At 31.5% G+C, this 22,823-nt stretch overlaps 2 protein-coding genes across 3 annotated transcripts; one reads left to right on the plus strand and one right to left on the minus strand.

The window, feature by feature from the left end:
- Nucleotides 1-1,474: 1,474 nt before the first annotated feature.
- Nucleotides 1,475-15,273, plus strand: LOC113857485 (probable starch synthase 4, chloroplastic/amyloplastic). Of its 2 annotated transcripts, none has more exons than XM_027489434.1 (16): nt 1,475-1,756; nt 1,835-2,003; nt 4,079-4,169; nt 4,277-5,369; nt 5,445-5,496; nt 9,117-9,239; nt 9,332-9,407; nt 9,480-9,664; nt 9,746-9,940; nt 10,020-10,091; nt 10,866-11,075; nt 11,220-11,345; nt 12,554-12,703; nt 14,334-14,395; nt 14,466-14,541; nt 14,742-15,273. In XM_027489434.1, exons 1-16 carry the CDS (start codon nt 1,599-1,601, stop codon nt 14,916-14,918), a joined length of 3,015 nt encoding a protein of 1,004 aa, XP_027345235.1. In that variant the 5' UTR covers nt 1,475-1,598; the 3' UTR covers nt 14,919-15,273. The 2 variants fall into 2 exon arrangements, with proteins under 2 accessions (XP_027345235.1, XP_027345236.1); XM_027489435.1 differs by having other exon boundaries at nt 1,479-1,756; nt 10,020-10,076; nt 14,742-15,190.
- A 701-nt stretch (nt 15,274-15,974) lies between these two features.
- Nucleotides 15,975-20,170, minus strand: LOC113860065 (sm-like protein LSM5). Its single transcript, XM_027492691.1, has 5 exons — nt 20,084-20,170; nt 19,935-19,986; nt 19,699-19,822; nt 16,393-16,465; nt 15,975-16,245 (listed from the first exon to the last, which is right to left on the minus strand). The coding sequence occupies exons 2-5, from the start codon at nt 19,966-19,968 to the stop codon at nt 16,213-16,215; spliced, it is 264 nt and encodes an 87-aa protein (XP_027348492.1). The 5' UTR covers nt 19,969-19,986; nt 20,084-20,170; the 3' UTR covers nt 15,975-16,212.
- Between the last annotated feature and the right edge of the window lie 2,653 nt (nt 20,171-22,823).

Below are 22,823 nucleotides of genomic sequence, written 5' to 3' on the forward strand. Positions count from 1 at the left end.
GGGGGTGGTGTTTATTAAATGAAGGTGTGTAGCATACTGAGTTACTGACCCTTCTAAGTTCTACCCATGTTAATACGTCTCTGAGATACATTAAGAGGGCTACATGATGCAAATATACTGAATTTGAACCAATTTTCTAATAAAAGAGAAAAAGGCGGTATCGTGATTCAAATCCTTTGTCTTGGCTTCGAAGAAATTCAAGATTCATTTCATTACTTGTTCCTGTTCATTCCATTTTTCATTTCAAGAGGGATCAAGCTCCACCATAGATATTTTTAGATCATTGTTTGAGTATTTTTCTTACAAGTTAGTGTCAGTCTACATCAACATCACGCTCCAATTACATCAAAACTGAACACTATCTCTACCACTGTATGTAATAGAAATACATTGTTATTAGGATATTGTGTTAGCATGTAACGAATTAATTTTGTCAAGTCCATTAAACTCAATCCAAGTTAACCAATCTCAAGGCTAATTTAAAGATATTTAATTATATGATTTTTTTGTTAAATGAAAAGTATTACATAATAAATATATTGAATTCACTATGTTTAACTTAGATGGAGAAGAAATAAAATATGGTGTAATTCTCTTCTCAGGTGTACTTTTTCTTTTATACTTTAAATGCTATCCATCAAACAATGCATCAGTAATGAAAATAAATAAAATTTAGTGTCAAAACATTTTGAATCTCCAGTAATTTAAAGTCGGAGTTAGATAGATTGTTAAGAGAAGTTAAATTATATTTTTTTTTCATTCACCGATTCAACTCAAATCCTACTTTAAAAATATTATCTATTTAAATTAACTTCCTTAATCCTTATCATGACAAACTTTGAAAGAAGAGTATAATTTCGTGATTTATTTGACATTTACGGTTAAGAATAAACAGCAGTGCCACTGTTACAATAATATCTATCTAGAACATTTCTTTGCCGGTAGTCAATAACACATGATGTTAGTTATAGTTTAATTTTGTAAAGAAGTTTGATATTTAGATATTCAAAATCAAAATTAATTTTGTCTTAAAATTCACGTTTAAATCAAAATAATAAATTATAGTTTTTGGGTTGAATAAAAAACTTTAAACTAAGTTTTACTATAGATTTACTTTTAAAAGATAAATTTTCAAACATGAACCACTTACCTTAAGTTTACTTTTAAATGAAATCAAATCTACATCATTTCAATTCAAATTTATAAACGATAACCCAAAAACAGAGTTTGATGGTGGGTTGAGAAAACTTGATTGAGATTTAGTTTGAGTTGGTCGAAATTCAAAAGTTTTTTCATAACCTGGGAAAGAATAAGCATTATCACCGGAAAACAAGCAGTAACCGTTGATGAGATGAGAAGTGTTTGAAGAGTGGGACCTTAAAACTGTTAGATAAGGTTGACTAAAATGACGTGGCAAAGTAGAACTATCAGCATCTTTCTATTGAGATAAATAAGATTCCTTAATAACTGAAATAAAAATGAAAAATCCGATGTGGGATGAGGCAAGAAACATTTCCTTCCTTCATCCATTTCTTCTTCTCATTTTGCTCATATGGATGCTTCGTAACTAACACTGAGATTGATTCATTGAATGAAAAATGGCGTCGAAGCTTACAACGTGTTTTGTTCGGTGGAATCTGAGAGGCTTCAACTGTAGTAGTAGTAGTAGTAACCATAGCCACGGCAATGGCAATCGCAATAGGGTAGTGCGCGTTCCCTTTCCAGCTTCTTGCAAAATGCGAAACCGAACTCTCAGGTATATGGCTATCGTTATTCGTGTTGTGGCTTGTTTGGATTGAGGTTTGAATGCGAATTAAGTTGAAGTTATGTGCAGTTCTCAGCATAAGAAGCAGCAGATCAAGAAAGCGCAACCTTCCACGGAGGGAGGTTCCCATCAGAATCATGATGATGACTCCGAGCATGACAAGCCTTCGCTCCATGCTTTCAATGATGATTCTGTGGAAAGTTTCAATCCGGAGTTGCCTGATACAACACCGCCTTTGGTATCTCTATGAACTAACCAACTATGTGTTCTGTTCTGTGTTATAAAAATGAATCTTAGGTATTCATTTTGTTTACATGAATGAATGATCCCTCTGCCATGTTTGTAGAAAAGAAAATTTGTCAGAGAGCAAAGGGAAAATACACGAGGAATGCTAGTAACACTATTTTTAACTTACTATTAGTTATTGTCATAAATTAAAAATCACGAGTCTCGCTCTGAATTTAATTATTTTCTTGTAATTTTGTAGTTTTCAATAAATTTTACTCAGTAATTAGAAGTTTGTTCCTAACCCTCCTCAAAATACATTAGGGTCGTGAGATAAATACTGAAGGGAATCAAGAGATTCTATGAACATTATATATTTCGTTTAAGTTTGAAAGCCTGGTCAATAGTGAGAGTATTCATCTCCAGTAAAATGTACTGAAGGATTGTGTAAGGTTATAAACAGTACATTGTGACAAAAATTCAGCCTTCTTGTTTTTTCTGAAGCCACCCAATGTTAAGCCTTGAACTCTGACAAGATTGTTCCAATTTTGCAAAGGCAGGGAAAGGAGCCAACTTTACATTGCATAGAACTTGAATATCAGGGAAAAGAGCAAAGTGATACCTATGAAACTGCCACAAGCCATTATTATCCACAAAAAGGATTTGATGTTGGAGGAGGCCTTAGTCCAAATATGGGTTTGTCAAGGAGGGAACCTTGATCAGTGGGGGATAACGTTTACAAGAAAACTTGCTAGAAGAAGGACCAATGCCCCAAACTCTACTATCTGAATTACTAGGAGAAAAAAAAGAGAGAATAAAGCCAAATAAAAAACAATTGAAACTGCAGTTCCCTTGCTTTTCTATCATCTTTTAGTCATTAGTTTCAATCTATTTATTTAACTTCTTACTATAACGCTTGTGAGGATTGGCTTTGGAGGGATTGATCAAAGAACAAGATGTGTTTGGGTTTCAATCACGAGAAAGACCAACATATATTAGTTTTTGGTGTGGCTGGCTCTACATTTGTCCTAACTCTGATTTAATTTCTGTCATTATTTATAGAGATTTAATATAATTTTTGTTGCTAAAACATTTTCCTACTTGTTTTATTTTCTTTATATTGATATTTGTTGATAAATTGATTATTTACTTTGCAATACTCTTCACGTTCTGACATTTTTGTTACTTCATTTATAAAATTACACACTTGTGTTATACTATAATAGTAGGAGATATGAATGTTTTCTTGTACATAAATCATTACAATATGGTATCCTACCTGTATTGTGACTCTCAACCTTGTACTAAATCATTACAATGTGGTACCTTACCTGTATTGTGACTCTCAACCATTTTTTCCGTAGTTAGATGCAGACCAATGAATCTCAACTGTATCAAGTAATGTTGAAGTTCCACCTTGACTACAAATCTGTCTAAATAGGGGTGGGCTTATAAATGCTAAAATAATCCTCACCTTACGAGCTAACTTTTGGAGTTGACTTAAACTTAAAGTCTAAATTTAATATGGTATCAAAGTCTATTGTAGATACAATACAGGGTCACCTATGACTAAAAAAGAAAATCTGACCTCATGAATACTTTTGGTGCAATTAACTTGGCCTTGTGAATTTTCCAATGCAATGTACTTAGTCCCACGACTTTTCCAGTGCTACTTACCTGGTCCTGTGGCTTATCCAATGCTATATTGGAAAAAATAGTTTACAATTTTTACACTCTAAATGTTCAATCTTGACTATGAGGGAATGTGTTGAAGTCTCACATCGACTATAGATATAGTTAAATAAGAGCTTGTGAAGGTGTAAATAATCCTCAACTTACGAGCTAGTTTTCGGGATTGAGTTAGGTTTAAAATCCAATTCATCAATTACAATATGAAGTGAAAAATTTTAAACATGAGTCATTTACCAACCCACATTACTCTGAAACTTTTGTTGCACACTCTGTTCAGTAGAAAAGTCTGGATAGACTGATAGAGTCATTCTCTTACATGGGTAAACTTAGCACAGAAATTTGGAATAGTTAGAACATTAGCTTTTTATTACAACTGATCATTTTATTATGAAATAGGCCATAAACATAAATGGAGCAGAGGAGGATGAACAGTTATCTGGTAGTCAACTTCAGGATTTGCTAGGCATGATAAGAAATGCAGAGAAAAGTAAGATATTTTCTGGAATCCTTTTGGATTTCTTTTTCTCATACCCTTATTTTTGGTTCAATAACTTGTTACCTATTGTTATTAAGAATTTTATATTGTTCTTGCAGACATACTTCTTTTAAATCAGGCTAGAGTACATGCACTTGAAGATCTTGAAAAGATTCTTGCTGAAAAGGAAGCATTACAAGGAGAAATTAATGTCTTAGAGATGAAGTTGGCTGAGACTGATGCACGGATTAAAGTTGCTGCCCAGGAAAAGGTAAACGTGGAACTCTTGGAGGGGCAGTTAGAGAAACTACGTAATGAGCTGGCTCAAAAGGGAAGTACTGAAGGAAGAGATGCTGAATTGCATGACCTGCAAAATGGAGTTTTGAGTGATGCATATCCTCTAAGTGGTAATGATAGCATTCGTTCCCTTACTGAGGAGCTTAATGCATTAAGGGCAGAAAACACCTCTTTGAAGAATGCCATAGAATCATTTAAAACACAGCTTAATGATGTCAAGAATAATGATGAACGTTTAGTGGTATTGGAGAAGGAACGATCATCTTTGGAATCAGCCCTAAAAGACTTGGAATCAAAACTATCAATGTCTCAGGATGATGTATCAAAATTGTCTAGCCTTAAAGTTGAATGCAAGGATTTATGGGATAAGGTTGAAAATTTGCAAATGTTGCTAGATAAAGCAACCAAACAAGCTGATCAAGCTATTATTGTGCTGCAACAAAATCAGGATCTTCGAAAGAAGGTTGATAAATTGGAAGCATCTCTTGAAGAAGCTAATATCTACAAGCTATCATCTGATAAATTACAAAAATATAATGAACTAATGCAACAAAAGATAAAACTATTGGAGGACCGTCTTCAAAAATCAGACGAAGAGATAAACTCTTATGTTCAACTATATCAACAGTCAGTGAAGGAATTTCAAGATACACTTGATGCTCTTAAAGAAGAAAGCAAGAAAAGGGCACTGGATGAACCAGTGGAAGATATGCCATGGGAATTTTGGAGTCAATTGTTGCTTCTAATTGATGGTTGGACACTAGAAAAGAAAATATCAGTAGATGATGCTAACCTTTTGAGAGAAAAGGTATGGAAAAGGGATAGGCGCATTAGTGATACATATATGGCTTGCAAAGAACAGAGTGAAGACGAGGCAATTTCTGCATTTCTTGGGCTGTTATCATCGGCAACAAGGTATTAACTTTTAATGCTAAATTCCAATTTGTATATCTTCCACTTTCTTATGTATCCCTTATTTTTTATCTTTAGTCCAGGATTATATGTGGTTCATATTGCAGCAGAGATGGCACCAGTAGCTAAGGTACACTCAATTGTATCCTTTTTCCTATATTTTATTCTTTTGAATTTGTTTTATCTTATTCCCCTTTGTATGATGTGGTCTTCAACTGTTATAACACTGCCTGGAATCCTGAAGAAGCATGTCAGATGCTTCTTAATTTATGTAAAGAACAGGAGTACTGGGGGTGCGAGTTCTGTATTGAAATAAATTCTTAGACCTCCTTAACATTCTGTCTCTTTTATTTTTATCTTTTTCTTTTTGTACCTCTCTTAACAATAATTGAAATTATTTTTTGTAAAATAAGTAGCACACAGTTAAGAATTTGCTGTAAATTTATGTTTTTCATACTCATTTAGATTGAGAGTTGTGTAGCTGCAAGATCCTAATTCTTAATTGATGGTTTTCAAGTTCTTAACATGATTATGTCTGAACTTATTCAAGTTCATATCGTGGAACTGTATTTACACCTGGCAGAAATTAAGAACCACCAAGAAAAACTGAGAAACTAAGAGAAAAAGGAAGAGAAGTTAGAGAGAGAACATGGTGAGGACTTTCTGTTCTGCAACTGTTACTAATTGAACCAAATAAACCTCTAACAGCTTCTATCATCTCACTCAGCTTCATAACAGAATTCTAACTACATGCGACTAAACTGATTGCTGAGCAGACTACACTTCATTACACAGCATAACAGTATGTATTACAGATACTGTACTGTTAAATGGACTATTATTCATACAAATCCATGCTTCCATAGAGTATAGATTATGTAATATGGAATGGCTTGATTGTCATTGGGATAACAAGTGATCAAACAAATGAAAATGTATATAAATATTAGAGATTCATGACTCTGCAAAAAATATTTCACCAATATTTTTCAATTGTGATTTACATCATGTTCCATTTGTGTTGGTGGAAATGGATCTTTGTAGGATAGAAAAAGAAGGGTTTAGCAGGAAAGTGTGCAATGTTTTCAAGGCATGAAATACATTTTTCTTTAGGCTTAATTTGCGCTGCTAATAACTAACTTAGATGCAAAATGGATTTGATAACAAATTATGTTCACGATATAATAGAGAACCTTGAATGCATTTTATACTTCCCCAACTTAAGCTGCGACAACAATGACTCCTCAAGAATGATAGTTTTACTTGCTATCCACAAGTTAAGCCGCGACAACCATGACTTTTCATGAATGATACTTTTACTAGTTATCTCTTATACTACAGATAAGACAAATGAATTTGTTAATAATATAAAGATTAAACCTTTATTTTAGTTCTTGAAAGATTTTAAGTCTAGTATTTTAGTCTTTAAAAAATTTAATATATCACGTTAGTCAACTTTTTTTTTCATAATTTATTTTAGTCCCTAATTTCATACTCCATTAAGAAACATAAATAAAAAGCTGAATTGTCACGTTAAATGTCATATCAGAAGTCCAGTTGGTACTCCACGACATCATTTTAGGAAGTTAACGTGACAAGTCTTTTACAAATGTCAAAACTCCCAATAGGAACCCAAAGCAGAAGAAACCCAAACCACTTAACCACAATTTTTCAGGGAACATGGTACCCATCTCAGCAGTAATCTAAGCTTCAGGAACACTCCATATCAATGGGAAAAACAAGAATTCAAGCAGGGCTAAATCCTCTAATCCACAGGGCTCTCCAAAAACCTCATAGAAAATGAGAAACAAGAGGAATAACTGAAACTTTCTTCACTTGATTTGCCGTGAAAAAAGGAAATTCATCAACGATTATATATGACTCCTGGTAAACTCCTCCATTTTAGTGGAAGCTTGTCTCTTATTTCCTATAATCCTCAATTTCTGCACTCACCAAAAAGGGATTTTTTTATTTTTCTAGAATCATAAAACTAGAAGCTCATACATATATAGACCATAAACATACTCCATATAACACCCACCAAACAGAAAATCAAGTACTTATAAGCCTCAAGCAACAAATATTAAAGTCCGAAAAAGATACTAGCTTTGTCAATTTTACCGGCAAAAAGTCATTTATCCATTCAGAGTCAACAACCAATTTACACCACACAATAAAATGAAATGACAACTTTGATATAGAGATGGGTATTTGTGGGCTTGCATGAAGTTCAGTAATTTAAAGTTCAATATCTAAATATTCCACCATCAAACACAATTACGAAGACGAATTTGTGTGAGATTCTACATATACATTTAGGCTTCTTCTCCGAGACAAATGAGGAAATCTATAATTATGTTTAGGCAAACAAGACACTTCATAATTTTGTAGAACGATGCTGTTTTTGACATTTGTAAAGGACTTGTCAAGTTAACTTTTCAAAACGATGTCGTGGAGTGCCAACTGGAGAATGTGCTTGGAAAATGCTCCTATTTATAGATATTGTGTCTATCTAGGATAAGAAAAGTTACATCAATTTAATTGATGCCTTTTCATGAAAAATCATACTATTTCAAGTGATGGCTTTTTAATGAAAATCACATATTTTGATTTAGTATCTTTTATGAAGAATTACATTTATTCTAAATTGTTCTTTCATTCATGAATAGACATATAATGTCAATTATATCAATTTATATGTGAATAATCACACCCTCTCACTTGATATCTATTCGTGTAAAGCTGTGTCTTTTGATTCACATATTAATGAAACACTATGACTCTTAGATTGAACCAAGTCATCTTTTCATTTTTTAATGAAACAAAACAACTCTCATTATGAAACAAAAAAACTTTTCATTTGAATGAACCAATACAACTTTTAACAAAATACAACTCCACATATTTTGAAATTTGTGTTTGTTTCATGGTATGTATCCTATTTGCTTTACTTTTTGGAATGGTTGACCTAATTGGATAAAGAATTATCTTAAGAGTACAGATACTAGAGTTGGATGTTTCAGTTCCTAAGATTATCTTGGTCTATTTGAAATATGTTTGCTGCATTGAGCGTAGGTAGCGACATGTGATTATCTCAAACTCAGATTTGTATTTCCTTGTTAGCATGCAGAGAGTTTTCCTTATAAAGAATATCTGTGAAAGGGTTCTAAATTTTCATTTTGGAAATGCATGAAGCCGCCTCTATAATCCTTACAGCCCTAGATATTAGTTCCAGTATCATTAATTCCCAATGTCATGACATAATGTGGGATAGGTAGTTTTTATTTTTGAACTGCAGTGGGTTTGTCAGAGACCTTGGGAGGGTTTTGTTGATCCATTTTTGGGGTTTTGGTTTGATATGAGAAGGGCAAGGTCCTCTAGATGTGTATCATGTTTGTAGATTCATGGAACATTTGGTCAGACTGAACTGTGGCAATCCTTAAGGGTATTTTGGTCACCACTCTAATACAACTGAAAAGGAAGGTTGATCAATTGGAAGATTCCCCTGAAGAAACTAGGATTCTTTTACTGCATTTACTCTGAGTCTCTGATGGGGTAGTTCTTTTGGCATCAGTAGAGTTATTTTCCTGATGGAATCTCTAAGTATTCCTTTTCCTTCAACTTGAATTTAACAAAGCTCTCCGTTGTTTAATTATTTCATTGAAGATGCCAGATTTGCTTTCAGCTAATCCCTTCTTCTTCTTTTTTTCCCCTAATTACATACTGATATGTAAGTTATTCCTGTGACAGGTTGGTGGGTTGGGGGATGTTATCAGTGGTCTAGGTAAAGCATTGAGAAAGAAAGGACACCTTGTTGAAATTGTGCTTCCCAAATATGATTGCATGCAATATGACCGCATCCGTGACTTAAGGGTATGCTATTTTATTGAGAAAAAAATCAAATATGGATACAATCTTTGTAGTTGATATCCTGCATCACTCATGTGATTTGATCATTCTTGTAGGCTTTGGATGTGCAGATAGAGTCATACTTTGATGGTCAATTATTCAAAAATAAAATCTGGGTTGGCACTATTGAAGGTCAACAATTAAATATTTCCATTTTGATTTAATGTCTTTAACTGGTTTAGTAAATTCACTTTGACTATGCAGGCCTTCCTGTTTATTTCATTGAGCCCCATCACCCTGATAAGTTCTTTTGGAGAGGAAAATTTTATGGCGAGCATGATGATTTCAGACGATTTTCATTTTTTAGCCGTGCAGCTCTTGAGTTTCTTCTTCGAGCTGGCAAGAAACCAGATATCATTCATTGCCATGATTGGCAGACAGCATTTATTGTACGAGCTGTCAATTTCTTTCTAGCAATTTTTTGCTTCTCAAATAACTTACAGAATAACACACATGCATTTCTTTGCCAGGCTCCTCTATACTGGGATATATATGCCCCAAAAGGATTAAATTCAGCTAGGATATGTTTTACATGCCACAATTTTGAGTATCAGGGGACTGCAGCAGCTTCAGAGTTAGAATTATGTGGTCTTGATACCCACAATCTAAACAGACCAGATAGAATGCAGGACAACTCGTCACATGATAGAGTTAATTCTGTCAAGGTATAAAAATAAAAAAATTATTTATTATACTATACATCATCAGCAAATATAAGTAATAGTTTTACTTTCCAATGGTCAGGGTGGAATTGTTTTCTCAAACATTGTGACAACAGTTTCACCTACATATGCCCAAGAGGTGAGAACTGCAGAGGTATGGTTCATTTCTTGTTCTTCTGCATATATTTATTTTCTGGTTTAGCAAAATATCTTTTTCTTTAATTAATTAATACGAATAATAAGGCAAGCACTCATGATGACACCAGCATAAGACTGATTGGGATAAGCATCTATAATTGTTTCTATATCATTCTCCCTTCTATGGTGAGTTGATGGTTCAGAAAAAGGATTGTTAGAGATACACAACCATTCAGATGTTTCCAAATAAAGGTTTTCACTAGAGTTGGTCCTTGACATGGTATTTGAGTCTATGACCAAGTGATCAGGAAATTGATTCCTTCTACTTCTACCTAAATGAATCTGCATGAGGTTTCAGTGGGCTTGAGCTTTGTCCATGATTCAAGCCCAAATGGCTTTCAAGTAAGGGTGTGTTAAAGATTTAAAACCATTCACATGCTCTACCTAGCACCTTAAGCCTTTTGAAGATTTGATTCTTCACAAGAATAAACAAGGGCTTTGCTTCTAATAACAAATGAAGGATTCTTGCTTATGCCTTTGTATCATTATTTTGAATTTGATGTTGTTACATGTGGAATATGAGGGAACTAAAACATCTGATTTGATTTGCAAATTGACAGCTTGGAAAAGATTTGAAATTGATTTTTAGTTATGACTGTGTGTATGTCCATATAGTATATACTAATAAAACAGTTACACATAATTCATCCTCAATGTTAATAAGCACACTTCCAGACTTTTCATTCTTACAAAATCGTTCCCATCAACAATATTATTGTACAAAATGCAGGGAGGGCAAGGCCTCCATTCAACACTCTCTGCACACTCCAAAAAGTTCATTGGTGTTCTTAATGGTATTGATACTGATGCATGGAATCCTGCCATGGACACATTTCTTCCAGTCCAGTATAATGCAAATGATCTTCAAGGAAAAGCAGAGAATAAGGAAGCCTTGAGAAGGAGCCTAGGTCTTTCATCTGCAGATGTTAGGAGGCCATTGGTAATTATATATCCTAAATTTAAAATGGAATTTATTTGATAGAATAAATCATAGTTTGCTCTTCTCATTTTTTGCAATTGACACTATATTCTTTGAAATGAAGATTCTTTAATGATTGGATTTGTCTATTCTCTTCTCTGATAGGTTGGTTCCATAACAAGATTGGTTCCACAAAAAGGTGTTCATCTTATTAGACATGCCATATATCTAACATTGGAGCTGGGAGGACAATTTGTTCTGCTTGGTTCCAGTCCAGTGCCACATATTCAGGTGAAATTTATGGGTATTCTATTTCATTTTAGGTAGGAGACAGCTCAAACAGTATAGAATAAGAAGGAAGTCAGTTAAATACTGCCCCACAGGAAATGTAGGTGGAATTCATTAGCAACCAAAAGAGAAAAAGGTTGTACATAGGCATATGTTTCAGTGAAATAAAATAATCACAGATGATCCAGATCATATTGTTGGGGAAAAAAAAGAAAAAAAAAAAGAAGACAGGATGCAATATTAATCATCTTTCTAATTGTTTGGCTTGCCAATGTGTATTCACTATTCAGGTGGCAAGTACTTACAAGCTAGTTTATAACTGCAAATTAAGTTGTGTTAATCAGGAATTTCTTTAGTTAAGCCTCTAGGATTGGGCTACTATTGTGGGATCTGGGTAGTTTCACGGTTTCACACGGTTCAAACTTTTTAGGGTCATTGCAACAAAAAAATAATGCATGAATCTTTGAATTCATGTAAGCATACTACCTGAACTGGATTATTACTTCCATATTCACACACATAAATTCCCAGGGTAATGTTGCTTCTGATGTAGTTTTCTAATTCTTGACTTACAGGAGAAAATGATCTCTTTGCTTTTCTTCTTCTAACATTTATGATATTGATACATTAAGATGTATACACTATACAATGAATGCTCAATTAAATTGATCATGTCATGAAGTTGATGTCAATGTCTTGTATACCATTTTTATATGAATTTTTTGTATCATGTGCCTTTGGGATTTGTATTTCTTCTGGAATAACTCAGTAAAATATCTAATATCAAATCAAGGGATAAATTTATATGATAAAATGTATGTGAAGGTTGGAATCATCATGTTGCATCCCATTCATGCAGTTTCAACTTTGGCATGCATTGAACTGTACTGCAATCCAAGTTGTAGCATAGTTAGAAGATCATGAACATATCTAACTGAGGCTTCAATAATTTTAGAGAGAACTTGCTTAGAAGATCATGAGCATATATTATTAACTCTATATGTATGTGTACAACATTCTTAAATGCTATTGTAAATTAATGTGGGCGTGCGACAAAGCCAGATAATTATGTGCAAGGGAAGATTATTGAGATCTTTTATAAAAAAAGGTTTTAGAAGTGGGCTGTTAAGGTTGAAATTTGATGTTTACTTTGACATGCCAATTCTCTTTCCTATTGTCCATCAACTGATTACCAGTTTTTTCTTCTCTAGAGAGAATTTGAGGGCATTGCCAACCAGTTTCAGAATCATGATCACATAAGGTTGATATTGAAGTATGATGAATCTCTCTCTCATACCATCTATGCTGCCTCTGACATGTTCATCATTCCGTCAATCTTTGAACCTTGTGGCCTAACACAGGTAATGGTCAAAATGGTTGTCATGATTAAAAAAAGTGCAGAAATCTATTTCTTATATAATACTATGATTAATGCAAATACATGCTCCATTCTTTTCATAATACCATGTATCTTCATGGTAAAAAGTTGTTCAACATTTTATTTTGTTATAAATAGAATATGAATCACATGTTAAAATTAGATTAGCACATGTTAATATCTATAGGCTATGATCCGAGACTTGATTATGATTATATTCATTTGTATTTATTACTCTGTAATCATAAATACATGTATGAATGTACTGTTTCAGACACACAATTACCTAATCTTATATGCATTAAACTGTATTGCGAGTTTGTGACTACAGAGGCTTGTATTTTTGCTACTCAATTATATAGCTGATATTCATTCAGTCAAAACTCAATCTATTATTAAGTGTGCTAGAATCCATTTTCTGCACATAAATGAAATAAAGTGAGGTGAGAAAGAATCCAACTGGACTGAGATGGTCTTAGATGTGAATTAAGGGAAGACATAAGTGAAGGGCTAGATTCAGATTTGGGAAACAAAACCTGGGGTATCTGAGGTCAGAGAGTAAGATAGATACAGAGAAACAAAGGCTTTGGAGGTATGAAATCAGAAAAAGTAAGAGATTAATTTGGATCATCAAATCCAAGAGATATATTATGGACATACATAAGAATGCTACCTAAATACATAATTTTCCCTTTGAGCATATTAAAGATCATTTTTCCAAGCATCGATGATGAGAGATGACCATTTTGAGGCTGAGATAAGAATAAAAATTCCTGACAGTAACCTGCTAGAAGAATGAAAACAAGGGCAGCATGACTGAGGTCACTGGATTTGGGCTGCATACTGAGCAGGGATCAAAATGACTTTGCCTTTACATAATTGGAATTTTATTCTAGGTTCAACTAAAATTTTGGTCCCTATAGCTTTTACTTTTTGCGCATTCGGATTTTGGTCCCGAAAATTATTTGATTTGGATGTTAGTCCTCCTACTATTTTACTCATTTGGATTTAGTCACTCATTTGGGTGTTAGCTCTCCTCAACTAGAAGACCAACCGCTTTCCTTATACTGTATACTTGGACTGGGCCCATTCGTAAATTGAACACTTCATATCTTGAAACTATAGGGACCAGGGCTTCATAAAAAATCAGGACTAATATTTTAGTGAACAAAAACCTAACATCAAATAGTTGACGAGTTCTTGTTTTCATCATCAATCATTTCAGGCATAATAATAATAATAATAATAATAATAATAATAATAATATATTGAACATGAACTCTGATATTTTACTTGAATCATCACAAAGATGATACAAGCAACAAAGTATGATGGTGTAAGTTGTATGCAATGCCATACAATAGACACGTGGAAGTATTTTGTGCTTCCTATTTATATTCAAATTTAGACTGCAAATATGTAAAATATACGTACTGATAAACTGAAACCTTGAGAAATGTACACATTACGTAATTCTACTTTTTAATGTCCCTCCTCATGAATGACCTAGTTCTGTTTTGCTGAATGACTTTATAGTGTATTAGTATTGTACTAATTCTTCCTTTCTTTTCCAACTTTTTCCTTCACTCAGTTTCCTAATATCTTTCGTGCAGATGATATCAATGAGATACGGTGCCATACCTATTGCAAGAAAAACTGGTGGCCTTAATGACAGGTTATCCTAGCATCATTAGCGTAATTCTTGTTTTCCATAGAATAACTAAATTATGTCTCCTTTTTTGTAGTGTTTTTGATGTTGATGATGATACAATACCACCACAGTTTCGCAATGGATTTACATTTGTGAACGCTGATGAGCAGGTAAACAACTAAACATTTCATGTTATCACAACGCTGTCCTTTTTTAGGAGAGTCAGTAATACAAAGTTGTATCGCCGTTGATTTTACTTCACCTGTTTTACCTCTGACTCTACCTCCCTCTCCATTCAACATTCTCATCTACTAGAGAAATTTTATGCTATTAATTGTTCTGGTCAACGCTGATGACACAATTTTGACAGGGATTAAACGGTGCTCTGGTACGTGCATTTAATCTCTACAGGAATAATCCTGAGAGTTGGAAGCAACTTGTTCAGAAGGACATGAACATAGATTTCAGCTGGGAATCTTCAGCAGCACAGTATGAGGAGCTCTACTTAAAATCTGTGTCTAGAGCAAGGGCAGCAAAACGTGCTTGACTGAGAGCTCACACGAAAATGGACTTTCCTGTGCAATTCATTCAATTTTGTCAATTTCGAGGTTGGATCATAGAAGCAATCTTTCTTCACACACAATGAATTTTAGGTAATATTTCAAGTTAACTATGCCTCGCAAGATTGTGTACTTATTTTTCTAGTTTTTTTTAAAAGAAATATTTCAGCTGTATACACAGGTTATACATGTAAATGTTACAACTTAATTCTCTTCTCCACTAAAAAAAATGAATAATGTAATGAAATATTAAACAAAATGTTCACTGCTTGTAGCATTTTCCTTCCAGCAGTATATTATTTTATCTATTGGTTCTCATCCTGCTGGATGAGAAAGTGGATGCACGTTTGTTTGCTCTTTACAATTTAGTACACATTAAACAAAACATGTAAACGTAGATATAAAGCAAAAATTATGATTAATATTGATGTAAATGGGGATTTATGACCGTTTAAACCTAAATTTAAACATGCTCTAACTTTAAGTGTAAGTTGAATTAATGTGCTTTCTTTAAACATTCGATGATTAACTTATATTTGGTAACAATCAAGAATGTCAAAATTCTTAACTCATTTATCACAATAATAGCATTCAAATCCATGTGAGAATAAAATAATAGTCATTAAAAATTACACCTATTTGGGGGAAAATACATTCGTATAGCTTCCATAATCGATAAAAAAATGTAAATAAAAATAAAAATTAACCCAATTTTAAGAAAGCTGAATATTTTTTTAGAGATAAATTGGATTCAATTTACAGATTCAAGTTTAAAATTAAACCAATTCAATTGTTAAAAAGTAAAGTCCATTTCCTTAGTTTTTTAATTAAATAGTTCTAGATTCATATTTTATCCTTGAAAATGCAACTCTTCTCTCTGAAGAAGTCAAATTTTATCTCTAAATTAGATCTTATTATTTTAATACTGTTTATATGTTTATTAGTTCTAATTTTTTTCTATTACCTGTTCTCTTTTATTATAATTTTTTATATTAACAATAAAATTAAATAAAAGATATCAGAGAGAAAGTTGATAGTATTAGTAATTGAAGTAGAAATTGGAATATTAAGGCGCTAATCAGTAGCATTACTTGTTACACTGGACAATCCACAATTCAACATGATAAAAGTTGAATAGGCATTACACTACAGCCATGTACCCTAAAATCCAGTTTAGGGAAGATAAAACCTAGCGGCCTCATAATCCTCGTCAAAATATATGAAGTATGTGCCAAGAGCGCAACATCAGAGTTAAAAACATTGGTAACCTAGTAGCACCATTTACTCTGGATCTGGTGAACCCCCAGGGACCAACTGCATTAAGCCAGATATTTTAGTATTCGTATGGAACAACTAAAAATCATGTGAGATTATCAATGCTTTCTAAAGTTGCCAAATCAAGTGATTTATCAATACTCACAAAGATTTTAGGTAAATGGGAAATAATTGTCTGAGACTTACAATAGCAATGTTGTTTCCATTGAGTAAGATCTGATCGAGCTTAGTTATCCGTCTCCCTTCGGCAGTGATCTCACTGTTTTATGAATACAAAAGCAATAAACCAAATCAATTTATTATGTCTGAAAAGGGAGTGTTTTGAGGAAGGGGAGGGGAATGCGAATTTTTTATTTTAAATAAATATATTTAAAATTAATATTGTTTCAAAATGAAATATATACAAATAGATATATTAACATAAACTTAATGTAGTAATCATGCATTTTTCATCATAGATGATATATATTTTCTTAATTTAAAATTGAAAAATATATCATTCCCTCTCTTCTCCAAAAACCCTCTCCCAAATGTACCCTAAGAGCCCGAAGCATCCCTATGTACATATACATGAACATATGAATCAGAGAGAATGGGAAGCTTAGTATAAATCATGCAGATACAAAAGCCATGGTAATTAAGAAGGTTCTCTGAAGTAAAGTTTCAAATAATCAGAAGTTGATAATCAGAAATGTCTCAGTTTTAACACCTGATATTTCAGGCTACTTAAACCCCAAATAAAGCAGAAACGCAAGATAAGAAACTGATAAAGAAAAACAGCTCAAATCATTGTTTCAGGTAACTCCAGCATCATGATTTAAAAAATTATGCACTTTCATATTGGTGGAGGATGGCAATAAGAGAGAAGAGCCAAATGAAAGCTTTCTTATCTGGCCTTGGGAAACGTGACCCAAACATGTGGAAGACTCCTAATGGTTCCCAGATATTATTAGCATTGGAATTAGGATGTGATTGAGTCTTAGTCTAATCTATACAGTTTTCATATAGAATGTTATTAATTCTAGATGATGCTAATAACAGTCAAGGGAAGTGAAGGATCATGGCTCTTAGTACCTATTCTACTTTATTAACCATAAGATTTCAATTTTTGGTGATCCATGATTATTCTTGGAACAAAGAAATTCAAATTAAAATAGTTGTTTCAGACAAAATAAATAGCCAGGGTGCTCCTTACTTTCTGAACTAAACCTTCCAAAATAGCTTAAATTTCAAATCAGTATTTTCCTGCAACTTGAAACGCGAGATCATTCATTTATCAATGATCTTCTGAAATAAAAAGATCAATTATTACTATATTATAGACCTCCAGAACAAATCCAATTCAGTTTCTGTTTTGCCCATCATTTCTTCCTAAAGGAAACCTACTTTGAAATTTTATAAGCATGTTTTCCATCCTGATCGACATATTATCCTCTATTATCTATATTTCCAAATTTGTTAGAAATTACTCCCTTTGGTCTTATCTATAAGAAACAAAAGACCAAGAGTATGTTTAATTTCTTTTTTAAAAAAAGTTGTTTTTATTTCTAAATATAGTATAAATTTATACTACATTTAGAAAAATAAAAAAATAAAAAACTCTTTTTAAAAGAGAAATCAAACATACCCTAAATCAACAAAACCAAAGAAAATAATTAATTCAATTACATTTTTCATAAATATAAATTTTATTCTAAAAACACCCATGATATTAAATGATGTAATTGGTGTAGTCATTGCCTCGTAAATATACATTTAACAATAAAAAGAAGGATATAAAAAGAATTCAACAATTAATACATCTCAAATATATCATATGTTTCTTACAATTAGGATAAAAAAAATACTCAATTTTGTTTCTTATAAAAAATACCAGAAGGAGTACTTTACATCTTGTCACAAACAGCCATAAATTCTCTCAAACAATAAAATATAAAATTCTCAAATTTGAAGAAAATTAACCAACAATACTTATAAGGTAACAAGAGTACTTCCTCACAGACATTAATTCAACCAATTTTAAAATCAACCAAACATTTGGTTCAACAGAGCCAATAGATTTACATGGGACTAAATATATCGAACAGGTCACTCATCTGCAACATGATTTTGCAAAATGTCATTCATTGCAGAGACGAAAAATGTTCACCCAATAAAAGAACAAATAATATGACACAAGAACTCCCATAACAGAGTGACATGTTACAAAAGCTTGCTTTTGTTTCTTCTGGTGAAAGGAAGATATGTTATTTCAAAGTGAAGAAGACTATTACAAAGGAGGATAAGATTCCCTCAAGGGCAAAGAAACAAAAGCAAAATTCATCAAAAGTTCTAAAGAAGATAACCTCACAGTTCATCTCAATCACTATGTCAAAGAAACCCTAAAATATAAAAATAACATTACGAAGCAGTCATGAAATTATTTTACCATTACCACACACACAAAAAATCTACCATGTTTCAGGTATATAAATAAGAACTTCTCAAAAAACCAATTATTTCATTCAATCCAAATACTTAATATCAAATCATAAATATCAGACTACCAAATGCTCTTCATTCATACTTCTACTGAAGTCCCTAAAACTAATCAGCATAACAATCTTTCCACACAGCTAGGGGTTACTGAAATGTCCAAATAACTACTTTGAATGGATTATTGCTACTGAGCAATGTAAAAAAAAAAAGGGGATTGAAAGCTTCAATAAAGTAAATTGTTCAACCCTTTTCTCTTGGACATAGGAAGGAATAAGGACACTCTAGGATTAAAGCATGCCAATTCAGAATGAAGAACCTCAAACTTCAGTAAAAAATTCCAACCACAACACTGCTCCATGATTATAATAATAAAGTGAGAAAAAATTGAGAGAAGAAAAAACAAGGACAATATCATAATAACAGTGTTTCACTACCAGTCTACCACTCAACAAGTAACAAGAAACATCAGTTAAACCATTACAATTGCAGCCTTGATATTTCTTGGTAACTTCATAATGATAAAACTGCCAAAACTCTTTCTTAATAGCCTTCGGAAAAGACAAATGAAAATTGAAGTTATGGCAACTTTCCGATCAGCAACATTACTGCTCCAACATCACAGTGATTCAAAGTAGGGATATAAACACTTTCTTCAAGAAAGTTTGGGAATAAAAGAAACAGAACCGTAAATCATTAATCATAACTCCAGTTAGAAGAATATTTTAATAAGAAGGGAGCATCACATTTAAGAATAAAACAATTCCATCCCTAAAAATTTGTTAACAAAACCACCCAGCATTGTAAACAAGTTTCCTATTGAGTAAAACCCTAATGCAACATTGTACAGCAAGTCACTAACTGGGCCTATCCTGTTCCATTGTATAATTAACCTTCCGACCAAAAAAAAACGCATATTCTACAGAGAAACAAGCAAATTGTACACAAAAATCAATACAACAAGAACAAGAAAAGAAAAGAATAGAAAAACTCAATATGTGGCAGTAGAGGTCTTACTATTCAGTAACATCCTCAAGAACCATGTTAACATAAACATCAAAGCCTCTGAGAGTACCAACAAGCTCCTTGTCACCTTTCATTATCACCCATATCTTCGAACCTATACAGCGATCAATCAACTCTGCACATTTCCAGCACAAATTGTATATTCTCTTAAACGCGGTTCAATGCTACACTCAATTACCCCCAAAAAACAAAACAATCAGTTTAAGAAAAAGAACGAAATATAAAACCGGAAGGGAGAAGCTGTGATGGATTGTTGGCCATGGAAAATCAATCGAAAATCTGCGGAGAACATAAATAATAAAAATTCAGAAAAAAAAAAAGATTAAAAGAAGCATAGGGAAATTTTCACAGGTTCGTTTCGAAGCGAAGAAAGAACCTGAGAATGGGATTGAGCGATGAAAGAAAAGCCGAAAGAGATGAGAAGGTTGCCCTAATTCAGTTCAGTTCAGTTTATTTCACCACTGGCAGTTTTCTTTCTGAAATCTCTCCTACAATATATCCTTCTCTTTTCAATTTTTTTTAACTTAATTAATAAATTAATTCCTCAAAATATCGTTACTTTTAATTTTACTTCTTATTAAAAAAAATTATTCAATTTTGAAATCAAGCATTTTAAATCTAAAAACTAAAATTAAATGGGTTTTTATAACACTTAAAACAAAAATTGACGATATCTTTAAAAATAAATACTTAATTATAAATTTTCATTTATATTTTAAAATATTAATATTTATTTACTATCATTTTTATAAAAAATAATATATTTTTTATCATAAAATTTCTGGTAATAAGATATTCAATTTTTATTTTTAAGAGTATATACATTTATTTTTTTAATATATAACACTTTAATTTATATAGATTTTTTAAAATAGAGTAAAAATTTATAAAATATAATTAATTTTTTATTAATTAAATATTTATTTCTTATAAATAGGACATAAGTTATACAATTTATTTAGTTAATTATTAAATTTTATTCTTGTTATGTTGGTAAAAAAATCAGGTACAGTATTACTTTAAATAAAATAAATGTACTAAAAATATTATAATATTTTTTTAACATATTTTATTAATGATGTGTAGGTAAAAAAAACATAAATTATTAATTAAAAATAAAAATACAAAAATTTTATTGAAAATATGCACTTATTATAATTTTTATTATCTTTTATTTGTTAATTAGTATCTTTAAAATATTAATTAATAAGATTAAAAATTAAATAAATTGTTATTTTATATGTCATGCATATAAAATCTTTAAGTAAATAAATACGATATTTTAATTAAAATCTTTAACATACAACTTTGACATACAATGTGTTTAATTAGAAAGAAGGTGGGGAGAAAAAATAATTATTATTATCATTGTTAAGTTTAAGTAAAAAATTAAAAAAAAAAATTAAAGTGCTTATTATGTGGTAACTATAAACTTGAGAATCCTCTTCAAACTAATAGTTGTAATTTTTTTTAATATTTAAAAGAGAGCATTACCATTTCTTTTAACTAAACAATTAATTCTATTATTTATTTATATAAAATTAAAATTTTTCTACATGTAATAGAGGTATTTAACTCTCTTAATTACAAAAGATATTGTAGATATTATTATAATTTAATATGACTTAACATATCCTTTCAAATATCATTTTTAATAAATTTTACAAAAAATAAAATCAAGATCGACAAGTATTTTGATTTTAAGCTCATATTTTTAATGAAACTTATAATTAAAGATGATAATTAAACAGAGTATTATGGTAATCCATGACAAGAAACAAAATGGCTACCCATGTTCATCTACAAAAGAAAAAAAAAAAAGAAACTAGCAGCCTTAAAAACTCTAAAAATCATTGGAAATAAAAAAAAAATTCTTTAGGCCTCGTTCTAGATTAGCATAGGCCCAATAGCAAGTGATTGTACCAAGGTCTAAATCACAACAAAGAAGCAATGTATCACCTTTTAGCAGCAATAGTTGTGAATATTGATGGAAAAAGCACAAGGATAGAGGTGCTAAAAGGTAAGGTGTTTGAAGAATAAGAGGGGGTATAATAAAAGACAAATAAGAAATTTAAGTTATCATAAAAAGTAAAATATGATATTAACCTAAAACAAGTAAAAGATCTTACAAAAGAGGAGAAGAAAGTTCTCACAATAAAGAAAGAAAGAACTCTGGGCCAAGTGCTAAGCCTCGCTGTACTTTTTGCTTTCAATAAAAATTTATATTAGAAAAACAATTTATATTGAAAGTTTAAAAAAACCAAATATGTTAAATACTCAAATAAAGAGTTTTAGGATATGTTTGTTTTTAATTTTTAATTTTTTTTTTAAATATAGTATAAATTTATACTATATTTAGAAAAAAAAATTAAAAACTCTTTTTAAAAGAGAAATCAAGCATATCCTTAATATTTATCGTTGTTTTTTCTAGTTCGAGAATTATTTTTAATAAAAGAAAAAAATTATAAGAATTTTACGATCAAAATTTTAATTTATTCATTTTACACATTTAGCCAGGCTTAAATTCTCTAAATTAAAAAGGAGCATTGAAAATGTCATTACTGATTTGTGGTAGCATTTTGCAACTTCATCGTTGAATGTATTAAAAGCTTTGCCACACAAATGGAAGCCTGTGTGTGGTGAAGCTTATCATTTCTATCTCATAATTTTGTATTGAATTTTGTTCTATATAACCATAATCTATGTTTATATACGCAATCTTTTTATTATTATTGTTATTCTTTTTTACGATTCATAGAAAGTGTTTGAAAGTTGGTCTTCTGATATTTCGCCTCTCAAATATTTTCCTTTCAATCTCGCCTCTTAACTTTTTATTCTCTGTCTTTTATTTTCATACACTGAATATGCAATTCAAAAGTAAAAACACACATGAAGGAAGGCAGGTAAATTATTTTATTTACTAATTTTCTTTCACTATTTTATAGATATTTATTATATCAATAATAATATCTTTTAATTTTTCTTTATATGACCGACCCTGAACAACAATACCTTAACCTTTTATATGTGGCGAACAGGTAGGCACCTCAAACAGAATGAGCGAAATTGAAACTACGCTCTTCAATCTTCACCCATTTGTTACAAATTGACGTCAT

Source organism: Abrus precatorius, unplaced genomic scaffold (genome assembly GCF_003935025.1).
Source record: "Abrus precatorius isolate BTA unplaced genomic scaffold, Abrus_2018 Scaffold2, whole genome shotgun sequence".
Classification (NCBI taxonomy): Eukaryota; Viridiplantae; Streptophyta; class Magnoliopsida; order Fabales; family Fabaceae; genus Abrus; species Abrus precatorius.

Excerpts from the sequence above, each read along its gene's own strand:
- LOC113857485 (XM_027489434.1), top strand. The coding sequence starts at position 1,599 with ATGGCGTCGAAGCTTACAACGTGTTTTGTTCGGTGGAATCTGAGAGGC. Across the intron at positions 5,370-5,444 it reads CTGTTATCATCGGCAACAAG|TCCAGGATTATATGTGGTTC; the intron begins GTATTAACTTTT and ends TTTTATCTTTAG. Across the intron at positions 9,665-9,745 it reads ATTGGCAGACAGCATTTATT|GCTCCTCTATACTGGGATAT; the intron begins GTACGAGCTGTC and ends TTTCTTTGCCAG.
- LOC113860065 (XM_027492691.1), bottom strand. The coding sequence starts at position 19,968 with ATGGCCAACAATCCATCACAGCTTCTCCCTTCCG. Across the intron at positions 19,823-19,934 it reads ATCACAGCTTCTCCCTTCCG|AGTTGATTGATCGCTGTATA; the intron begins GTTTTATATTTC and ends GGAAATGTGCAG. Across the intron at positions 16,246-16,392 it reads ATGGAAACAACATTGCTATT|TTGGTCCCTGGGGGTTCACC; the intron begins GTAAGTCTCAGA and ends GGCTTAATGCAG.